Source organism: Ranitomeya imitator, chromosome 1 (assembly GCF_032444005.1).
Source record: "Ranitomeya imitator isolate aRanImi1 chromosome 1, aRanImi1.pri, whole genome shotgun sequence".
Lineage (NCBI taxonomy): Eukaryota > Metazoa > Chordata > Amphibia > Anura > Dendrobatidae > Ranitomeya > Ranitomeya imitator.
The window spans coordinates 816444908-816456795 of NC_091282.1; the positions used below are offsets into that span (position 1 = coordinate 816444908).

Consider the following 11888-nt stretch of genomic DNA (forward strand, 5'->3'; position numbering starts at 1 on the left):
ACTGCAATTTAACCTGAATACTGAGGTTTTAGTTAAGAAAAACAACTCTTACATTAGCGCACTATTGAGTCTATAGCAAAGAGGTTGTAAGCACTGCACTCCAAGCCTAAGATACTAGCCACTGATTGCAGTGGAGGTCTGTTCTTGAAAATGTAGAGGATTTTTAATCAAAAGTAAAATCTCAAAGTCTTTACAATTGTAACCCCTTATCATGATGAAAATAACTCTTTAAGCCAGGGATGCCAAAATTAAAAGCTTGGAGAAGGTCACTGTTCAACATTGATATTTGTTTAAAAAAAGTCTACAATTGAGGAAGTTTTTCCTTATCAAATAAAATGATTAGCTTTTGGAATTATATTGGAATAATATAATATGTTATGTAAAAGCAGTAAAAATCATATGTCCCAATGGCCTATTTTAAATATGTAATAAAAGATTAAAAAAAACCTTGAATAAAACATATAATAAAGTATGACGCAAAAAAGGGCCCCAAACACAGTATGATACCCCCACAGTATTCTCCACATGCACAGTATGATGACCACCCAAGAAAGAATGACCCAATCCAACTGTAATCCCCTTTCAACCCTCCATACAGTATAATGGCCACAAAAAGTCCTCCTTGCAGTCTAATGGTCCCACATAGGTCATCAATACAATCTAATGGGTCCCACCTAGTGCTCCATACAGTGTAATGGGCCCCAGATAGTCCTCCATACAGTGTAATGGGCTGCACATAGTTCTCCATACAGTATAATAGGCCAGGCATTGTGATCCATACAGTATAATGGCCCCACATGGTGCTCCATACAGTATAATGGCCCCACAGTGTTCCATACAGTACGAAGGCCCCACATAGTGCTCCATACAGTATAATGGCCCCACACTGTTCCATACAGTATGATGGGCCCACATGGTGCCCCATACAGCATAATGGCCCCAGTGTGTTCCATACAGTATAATGGCCCCACAGTGTTTCAAGCAGTATTTTGGCGCCGCATAGTGCTCCATACAGTATATTGGCCCCACATAGTGCTTCATACAGTACATTGGCCCCACATAGTGCTCCATATAATATATTGGCCCCACATAGTTCTCCTTACAGTATAATGGCTCCACAGTGTTCCATACAGTATGATGGGACCACATGGTGTTCCATACAGCATAATGGCCCCAGTGTGTTCCATACAGTATAATGGCCCCACAGTGTTTCAAACAGTATATTGGCGCCGCATAGTGCTCCATACAGTACGGGCAGCACGGTGGCGCAGTGGTTAGCACAGCAGCCTTGCAGCGCTGGAGTCCTGGGTTCAAACCCCACCAATGACAACATCTGCAAAGAGTTTGCATGTTCTCTCCGTGTTTGCGTGGGTTTCCTCCGGGTTCTCCGGTTTCCTCCCACATTCCAAAGACATACTGATAGGGAATTTAGATTGTGAGCCCCAACGGGGACAGCGATGATAATGTGTGCAAAATGTAAAGCGCTGCGGAATATGTTAGCGCTATATAAAAATAAAGATTATTATTATTATTATATTGGCCCCACATAGTGCTCCATACAGTATATTGGCCCCGCATAGTGCTCCATACAGTATATTGGCCCCCATAGTGCTCCATACAGTATCATGGCCCCACAGTGTTCCATAGAGTATAATGGCCCCACATTAAAGAAAAAAAAATACACCGGGTGTTTGTCTTGCTGTCATATGCATGACAACATGGCAAAATCTGCTTCTGATTAAAAGTAGATAAACACGGCACTCTGTGAGGATATGAGTTTTGGTGCTCGAGTAGGGTATCCAACCCTCAGTCACAAGTATTCAAGAATAACCCGGCACTCAAAAATTGTAAAAAGTAACAATTACAGTTTATTATTATCCAGACATAGAACCAGTTTGTTTGTTGAACGTTTTCGGTCCCAGATTGACCTTCTTCAGAACAGTTCAATTTATCTGGAATGGAAGGATAATGTGTATGACCAGTAGGGGGATCCCTCTGACAATGTAATGGCTATCACCACACTCTTCCCCTCGGAGACCTAGCACGCCACCAGCGCTGCAGCTTCACCACGTGCTGACCTCCGGATCTCTGTAGCGCCGCTGTGCACTACACACCCCAGATGTACACATTGCATTTAGTGTGGTGATAGCCATTACATTGTCAGAGGGATCCCCCTACTGGCCAAACGCATTATCCTTCCATTCCAGATAAATTGAACTGTTCTGAAGAAGGTCCATCTGGGACTGAAAACGTTCAACAAACTGGTTCTATGTCTGGATAATAATAAACTGTAATTGTTACTTTTTACAATTTCTGATTCTGATTGGCAGTAAAATCATTACCGCCGGTCAGACAGCCGCGGTTCCCAGGCTGTGAAATGACAGTGTGAACTCGCAGCTGTAATCGGAGGTATAAAGTTTATATCCGTTCACTGGCGTTAACTGATGGACTACTGCTCCCATAAGCCTATGCCTGCTGCCGCTAATAACAAGAGCAGGCGGCGGCTGATGGGAGTATTCATTAGCTGGCGCCTGCTCTCTAAATAAGTAATTAAAAAAAAAACTGGCATCACTTCCACTCTATTTTTGATAACCAGCAAGGCAAAACAGACAGCTGGGTACTGCAACCTTCAGCTGTCGGCTTTAGCAAGGATGGTTATCAAGAATAGAGGTGTCCCCATGCTGTATTTTTAAATTATTAAAATAAGTAAAAAATCAACTTGAGGTTCCCCCTCATTTGTGACAACCAGCCTTGCTAAATCAGACAGCTTGGGGTTGGTAGTCTCAGGACTTTATTCTGGCTGTGTGTTTATTTACAATATAACTATAGGATTGGTGTCTTATCAATGCCCCTCCATTACTAACTGGTGGGCTTGCTGTCACCAGACAATACAAAGGTGACATCAACCCTACAAATATGAACCCCACTTGCCACCGCTGCAGGGCAATTGGAAAGAGACTGGCAAAGCGTCAGAATTGGAGCATCTAATAATGCCTTTTCTAGGTAGCTGCGGGCTACTATTTTTAGGGTGGAGGACAATATCCATGGCCCCTTACCAGCCTGAGAATACCAGCCCTCAGCTGTCTGCTTTAGCAAGGCTGGTTGTCAAAAATGGGAGGGACCCCACACGATTTTTCCAAATTATTTAAATAAAAAATAAAAACGTGTGGGAATCACTCTTTTCTTCATAACCAACCTTGCCAACGCTGACAGCAGAGGGTTGCAGCCCCAGCTGTCAGTTTTGCCTGTCTGATTATCAAAAATACAGAGGAACCCACACCAGTTTTTTTATACTTATTTATTTAGAGCGCCGGGGCCGACTGATGAATGCTCCCATCAGTCGCTGCCTGCTCTCACTGTTATTAGAGGTAGCAGGTGTCTGCTGATAGGAGCAGTAGTCCCATCAACTGATACCAGTGACCGGAGGCAAACTTTTTACCTCTTATCACAGCTGCAGGCTCACGCTGTCATTTGACACTGTGGAAACCGCGGCTGTCTGACCGGCGGTAATGATCTTACCGCTAATCAGAAGCAGTGTTTGCCACGCATTCATGCACATGACAGTGTGTGGCATATACTGGATGTTTGGGTCCCCCCACTTTTTTTTTTACTGTTTGGCTGGACCCAACCATCCAAGGGTCCGCCCATCTCTATCATCTTCATACACCACAGTCCTACCTGTAGGTAGGGGCGCCATCCCCTCATCACTAGATCTGCAGCTATTCCCTTCTGCATGCGCGCCATTCCCTCAGCACTAGCCGCCATCCTCACCCTTCTCGGCACGTGCGTGGCCTGATGATACTGCATGCAGAGGAGATTGGCGGGTGCTACTGCTGAGGGGAATGGCACGCGTGCCATACGTTCACAAACACGGCCCTAGAGCATATTTTTTAGTGATATCTTTTAACCCTAGAATGTGTGACATCTGAAATATACACTTCACATAACCCGGGCCTTTTAAGCCCTTGTGAAAATCATATGGAGAACTCTTAATAACTTGTACAAGTTTATTTCAAAATTGCAAAGTAAGATATGAAAAATGTACTGTACTAAAGTAATTTAGCAGAAAATATCAAAATGTAAGCTAGCCGGGCCTAAAAGGCCCAGGTTACGCATTCTTGGGTTAAAGAAAACCTGGTAACATTCCTGAGGTCTGTTTTATTAAATAGCCTGTATTTCACATAAATAATTGCTCAATTTCTATGTTGTGCTGTTCTGTTATTCTTCCTGGAAATATACGAAAAAATTGACACCTGGAAGCTGCCTAGGAAAAAAAATAGAATAGCAGTTAGTGTAATAGTGTAGTTAGGGAAGCAGTGGGAATTTTTACATCAAGTATATTAGAAAAATGTTTAGATTATGGCATTAAATAGATAGGGATTTAGGAGGACAATGACTTTGCCTTTGGACAACCCTTTTACGTAAATTTTCATAGCAAGTAATTCATATGATTTCTCTTCATAACGATGCTGAGTTAATATAAAAATGCCATTATGCAAACTGAAGGAGCAAACTTTTTGAAAAGCAAAATTTGTGTCATTCTAAACTTTTGGCCATGACTGTCCAGACCACTAGGTAGCGCTACTTAACCCCTTCCTACATTGCGTGGATGAGCCTCTGGAGCGAGCTCCCTCCATATGCAGCAGATGCCGGCAATATTTGTTACAGGTGACTGTTAACTATTCAAACGCTGTTATCAATCTCACACATGCATCAGCTTTTTTTCTTGAGAATTGCAAATATGCCAGTTTAGTGCCCATACATTGTACGCCCATATAGTGTAGTGCCCCCATACACGGTGTCCAGCTTGTGTTGCTGGCGACACGCACTTGCACCCTGGAGGACTCTCCTTGCTACACTAATGCTAAACATGTGACCACTAACTGTGGTTTAGGCACAGTGGGGCTCAGAAGGAGGGGGATGTGTGAGCGCAGATTTCACTGTATTTTATTTGGGGGATGAGAGCCATGCCACTTTTCCAGAATCTTTTACCAGTAACGTGGGAAGCACTATATTTCCAGTGACAGATGAAGGACCTGAGTGGGGGCTGGTTTTGTGTGAGATAAATTAGGGGTTTTATTGAGAACATTTTGGGGTACATAACATTTTTTGATTGCTTTCAGAATAAGGCGGGATCACATTCTTGTGTTTTACGCTCAGCACATACGTCACGGTTTCCGTTTTAAAATAGCGGTAGGGAATGAGGCTCCTTAACGACCGCTGTTTTAATGTGTATTTGCAGTCATTAAGGGGTTAATACAAAAGAAATACATTCCTTTTAATAGGTAATATTTAAGACCTTTAAAAAATAAAAAGCTCAGCCATCACTGATATAGTAATAGTTCTAATGCAGAACACATGAATCATTTGTTTGAATCCCAGAATCTCCTTGGTGCTGGGCAAAATAACATTTTACCTGGACTTTACTTTTAGAGCAATGCTGGGCTGTGCTGCGCCAAAATGTGAAAGCAAGTGATGCAGGCTTAATGTTGGTATGTGTTCATTGTCTGAGATTGATGTGCTACAAACCTTTGATTTTAATAACTTGCAGGTATCTGCACTGGAGGCTCAGGAGCATTGGGATCGTCAGTATGAATTTTCTTTAAGCAACTGCTCCCATACCATGTGGTAAGATAATTTGTCTTTGTTCAGAGTCTATATCGTAAGGGTAGCGTAGAAAAGTGGTTTTAAAAATAAACAAATGGTGTTGTCTACAGGGCTGTCCAGTCAGTAAGCCAAACCTTTGACTCCGACCTCACAGCTTTGTCTCTGAGCATGTGCATAAGGTGCAGCACAGATTCATCTCCACTAAAAGCCCGGATCCTTAGATCGGGAACAGAACAGACACTTATAGGATATTTCCCTGACTCCAGCACTGCCTCACTACTGAGCATGTAAATAAGGTGCAGCACAGATTCATCTCAACTAAAAGCCCCGATCCTTAGATCGGGAACAGAACAAACACTTACAGGACATTTCCCTGACTCCAGACTCCACAGCCCTGCCTCACTACTGAGCATGTACATAAAGTGCAGCACAGATTCATCTCAACTAAAAGCCCCGATCCTTAGATCGGGAACAGAACAAACACTTACAGGACATTTCCCTGACTCCAGACTCCACAGTACTGCCTCACTACTGAGCATGTACATAAAGTGCAGCACAGATTCATCTCAACTAAAAGCCCAGATCCTTAGATCAGGAACAGAACAGACATTTATAGGACATTTCCTTGACTCCTGACCCCACAGCCCTGCCTCACTACTGAGCCTGTACATAAAGTGCAGCACAGATTCATCTCACCTAAAAGCCGAGATCCTTAGATCGGGAACAGAACAGACATTTATAGGACATTTCCTTGACTCCAGACTCCACTGCACTGCCTCACTACTGAGCATGTACATAAAGTGCAGCACAGATTCATCTCAACTAAAAGCCCAGATCCTTAGATCAGGAACAGAACAGACATTTATAGGACATTTCCTTGACTCCTGACCCCACAGCCCTGCCTCACTACTGAGCCTGTACATAAAGTGCAGCACAGATTCATCTCACCTAAAAGCCGAGATCCTTAGATCAGGGACAGAACAGACATTGATAGGACATTTCATATTGTTCCCAAATTCTTAGGAAAACATTTACAGCACATACTGCATTGTACTATTGTACCCAATGTATTATATATTTTAGGAGTCAGTCCATTTTATACTGACCCCAACTTCACCAAAATGGATTCCGACTCAACAACTCCGACTCCATAGCCCTGGTTGTCCAGACTAAATGAAACGAAAACTTAACCAGAAGCTTGGATTCAGTGAAAATCCCAAAATCTGCCACCACACCTGTGGAGCTAACGCTGGGTGCTCCGTGCTGGCAATGATTTCTCGGGAATGTTAGGAGTGCCAGGTGTCTAGAACAGCGCTTTATCATATGTTTCTCTGATGACGCACTGTTCTACTCACCTGATCGCTGCAGCCAATAACAGGCCCCAAGTGGTCCTGCCATGGAAGAACTGTGGCATCAATATTTCCGGTGCCTGCCATGGAGTGAGTGTCCTGCGCTGCACCCACAAAATCCAAGCTACAGATTGAGGAGTTTTTGGTTTTTTTATATCCCAAACAACCTGATGACACGACCCCCTTGAAGCTGAACAATTCTTAGTCTCTCGCCATTACACCTGTGATTGCTGAGGCAGACATCTTAGTCTTATTTGTTTTCCCTTCCCATAGACGTTTGACAAGCAAATATTGTTGTTTTTTTATATGTTTTTTTCAAGGGCTTTATTTATTTCAATATGTAGGAATGGCAATTGTAAAACAGTGCAACAAGGAAAGGAGTGTATACAAGGTCTACGTCTTCGACATTATTACATGTTGTGTGGCTCTTTGCTCAGAGTTTGGAGTCGGATGGCATCTGTGATTTCTGACATAACAAGCAGTAGTTACCTACAGATTGTACGTTTAAAAACTAAGGACAAACACAAGCAAGTGGGTAAGTAGCTGTCACCGAGTACATACAAGACACCCTGTGTATGAATGTCAACATAATTGTGTTTTTTCTTTCTTTCTCCACTGTCCAGGCATAAAAATTCCAGAGCTCTGTGTGTATAAGGTCCAAGAGGAGCTCAAGCAAATGGATATGAGTGTAAAACGCAAGCATGAGGAATCCCGTCAGAAGGCTCTTCGCCAGTCTATGCCCCTTCTGCCCTCCTCATCTCTCCCTTTGGACTTCTCTTTACCTATGTTTCAGCCAGCACCTTTTCCACAACCTGACGTTTTGGACTTGACTTGTAGTCCTCCACTGCCAACCACGCAGGGACTGCATGGATATCCTTACCTAGAACCTCTAGGGAGTATCCTATCTAGTGACTTTTTCCTCAGTGAGTCGGTTAATGTCAAAGAGATCATAGAGGAGATGCTTCAGAAAGCAAATGATCCATCACCTGTGGACCGCCAGAGTGTCATCCAGTATGGAGGGGAACAGAACAACTTCTGGGGTACAGACTGACAACTAAAGTTTTCCCAGTGATATCAGACCAGCAGCTCTGCTCCAGCAGTCTGATGCGGTTTGTTGGAGAAGCCATTATACTAGATTTCACAAATATAAAAACAAATCTGAAGTCTCATAGGCCAAAGCAAGCAGTACACTATTCACCATTCTCAGAGGACCAAGTGTCATGCACAGGTTTATTCTAACATCCCAACATAGAAGCTAGCAAGACCCCTTTCTTACTAAGTGGCTGACACATCAGGTGCTGTAACCTGCAGTTTGTCCCTGTTTTGTGGGACTTGAATGATGCAGAACTCACACCAGGAGCACAACACTGTGTTTCCCTGCTCATTTGTTTGAGCAGCTTAGGATAGGCTTTGGGATACATGTTCCCGTGTACATAGGTTCTTCTGTGTTCATGAGCGCACAGCACTTTATTGTCTCCTCTGCCGAGCTTTATACACTGCTGGCTAAACGAGCCTTTTGCAGAGCAATAGCATGCGTGATCAGTATAAATGTATACATGGAGAAGGGGTGGGAAAAGACTGATCTTTTAATCGTTATTTTAACCCTTGCTAATCTTTGCACTATTTGCTGCCCCATGACCTCCTCCCTGTGGATAGATGGGGCCTGGGTCTCTGCTCAGGGTATGTTTGTATATAAATATTTATGTCCATAACTGTATGTCTCAGGCTGGGTACAGTTTGTCAGACAGAGGCAGACATTGTTTTACGTTTTATGCCAAAGACAAATATTTTTCTTATTTTCCTCACATTTTAAGGGACTGTGTGTTTTTTTTCCTGTTTCCTTTCCAGTGCACTTCTCCTTTTGACTGCTCCATCAAAAATGTAAAAAGGGACATCTGCATCACTTCTCGTCAGCGGCTGTACAGTACTCCGTGTCGACGATGCAAACAGAAAGACACCTAATAATGGCTAGAATCATTCAGTACACACTCATTACCTCTACTGCTTGCAAGAAATAATCGAATCCGTGGCATTTTTGCCCACATCATGTGCTCTTTTCTGTTTGCTGGGGGAATCTTACTTAGGAATAGATGAACCCAACTTGTATTGGTGAAATGGGACAAATCTGGTCAACTAATCAAGTCATGTCTTTAGTTTTCTTTTGGGTTATGACTGGACGTTAAGTTATTGAATGTATTGGTAAATATGAGGCTAGGGACACATCTTTCTTGTCCTATTGGCCTCAGCTATAGTTGAATCATTAAAATTCTGTCATACAGAGAAGAACAAAACTATTGCTCTATCCAAATGCAGACTTTCTCTGTCCTTTTGCAGCTTGCATTCACATCACCAGTGGTGACACATTGGTCAGTGCTGTGGGTGCAGACTTTTTTGGCTCGCTGCCTTCACGAGATCCTGGAGTGCTTTTTCTTTATATGCCAATTTTCTGCCCTGCCGTCTCTAGATTGTTAACTCTCAATTCTCCTGAGACACGTTGTGAAAATCTGGCCATGGGTCTTGATTAACAGACTTGTCCCACCCTTTCTTCAGGCACCCACTTGTCAGCCCAAAGATTGAAGCATGACTCCTGGTTATTCCATGATTGGAACCGTGTATAAAAGCATTACCTTATTGTGACTACCACTATAGCAAATAATAATATGCAATGTCTCTCAACCAGTGCCTTGCTATGTACACCAGATTAGTGTGCACCACTGCTCGACTGCTATTATTTTGTGCGTCTTTGTTCATTAAATGCCGATTTTTATCTCAGGTATTTATCCCCCTATTACCTGTCAGGACAGGGGCTCTGCAAAACCTTTCTCTGGAATTTTAAATGCATGCCTCTTTGGCAGTAAAAGGGGCCAAGAGGAGCTGCTGTCCCCTCCATTCTGTCACGTTATCTTTGTGTACCCTGTGAGATCACTTCAGTGCCTGTGATCGATCACATTTTACAATTAAGTTATTATGACTTGTGTGTGCTACTGATTGTGTCCTGACACACGCAGGTCTTCTACGCATATTTATAAGTTTGTAATATATATATATATATATGTATACAGTTTTATTTAGACTATGTGCCTTCAATTAATTCCTACATTTTCTATTTGTAACTGAACGCTGGATTCAGCAACTCAGTAAAAGTTTCAATGTCAATGCACATCTGAGTCTGTCTTTGATCCAAACTGTTTTTGTGTTGTAAATGAAAAAATGTGTGCTACAGCAATTGTATGTAACTTTGGTATAGTTGAGACCACTTTTTTTTTTTTATAAAGAATTCTGTGTATAAGGGAATGTGAGACTTGAAAATTACGTTGGGTTCTGTAATACCCACTGGTGTATTTTTCATGCAGTGTTTGGTGTTTCGCCTTGAAATTTTCTTTATTTTTGACAGAAGTTTTGTCACCTAGAAAGATGTACGGTATACACTCGAGCATAAGTTGACCCAAGTATAAGCTGAAGCACCTAATTTTGCCAAGAAAAGCTGGGAAAATTTATTGACTCGAGTATAAGCCGGGTATGCATTGTCCCCTCATATCTATCCTGTTATGCATGGCTCCCCGTCCTGGTATGCATGGCCTCCCGTCCCCGCCCTTGTATGCATTGCTCCCCATCCTTGTATGCATGGCTCCTTATCCCCGTCCTTGTATGCATGGCTTCTTATCCCCTATCCTTGTATGCACGGTTCCTATAAAAAAAAACTTACAAAAAACACATCCTACTTACCTTTCCTGCTCGTCCTCGCTGCATCTCGTTTCGGCGCCAGCAGCTCTTCCGGCCGAGCAATCACATGTCCCCGCAATCACATGTCCCCGCTCATTAACCCGTTAAGCCCCAAGGGTGGTTTGCACGTTAATGACCGGGCCAATTTTTACAATTCTGACCACTGTCCCTTTATGAGGTTATAACTCTGGAGCACTTCAAAGGATCTTGATGATTCTGACATTGTTTTCTCGTGACATATTGTACTTCATGATAGTGGTAACATTTCTTTGATATTACCTGCGTTTATTTGTGAAAAAAACTGAACTTTGGCGAAAATTTTGAAAGTTTCGCAATTTTCCAACTTTTAATTTTTATGCCCTTAAATCACAGAGATATGTCACACAAAATACTTAATAAGTAACATTTCCCACATGTCTACTTTACATCAGCACAATTTTGGAACCAAAATTTTTTTTGTTAGGGAGTTACAAGGGTTAAAAGTTGACCAGCAAGTTCTCATTTTTACAACACCATTTTTTTTTTAGGGACCACATCACATTTGAAGTCATTTTGAGGGGTCTATATGATAGAAAATACCCAAGTGTGACACCATTCTAAAAACTGCACCCCTCAATGTGCTCAAAACCACATTCAAGAAGATTATTAACCCTTCAGATGTTTCACAGGAATTTTTGGAATGTTTAAATAAAAATGAACATTTAACTTTTTTTCACACAAAATTTACTTCAGCTCCAATTTGTTTTATTTTACCAAGGGTAACAGGAGAAAATGGACCCCAAGTTGTTGTGCAATTTGTCCTGAGTACGCTGATACCCCATATGTGGTGGCAAACCACTGTTTGGGCACATGGCAGAACTCGAAAGGGAAGGAGCGCCGTTTGACTTTTCAATGCAAAATTGACTGGAATTGAGATGTTGCGTTTGGAGAGCCACTGATGTGCCTAAACATTGAAACCCCACAAATGTGACATAATTTTGGAAAGTAGACCCCCTAAGGAACTTATCCAGATGTGTTGTGAGAGCTTTGAACCCCCAAGTGTTTCACTACAGTATATAACGCAGAGCCGTGAAAATAAAAATTATTTTTTATTCAGTCGCCATGACAGCACAACGAGAGAGGGGATCCGCCCTTCAGGGACAGGAAACCTCAGACATAAAAAGGGCGGCACCTCACTCCCCCGCCAGTTGGTTTCCTGTCCCTGACAGT

At 42.4% G+C, this 11888-nt stretch overlaps 1 protein-coding gene across 3 annotated transcripts in view; it reads left to right on the forward strand.

The window, feature by feature from the left end:
* Positions 1 to 10116, forward strand: part of SBNO2 (strawberry notch homolog 2) — a 123966-nt gene extending 113850 nt beyond the window's left edge. For all 3 annotated transcript variants that reach the window (XM_069739898.1, XM_069739906.1, XM_069739914.1), the window contains 3 exons: positions 5552 to 5628; positions 7301 to 7491; positions 7580 to 10116. In XM_069739898.1, the coding sequence (XP_069595999.1) occupies positions 5552 to 5628; positions 7301 to 7491; positions 7580 to 8007 (696 nt within the window). In that variant the 3' untranslated portion in view covers positions 8008 to 10116. The remainder of the gene's footprint in view (positions 1 to 5551; positions 5629 to 7300; positions 7492 to 7579) is intronic.
* Positions 10117 to 11888: the final 1772 nt, after the last annotated feature.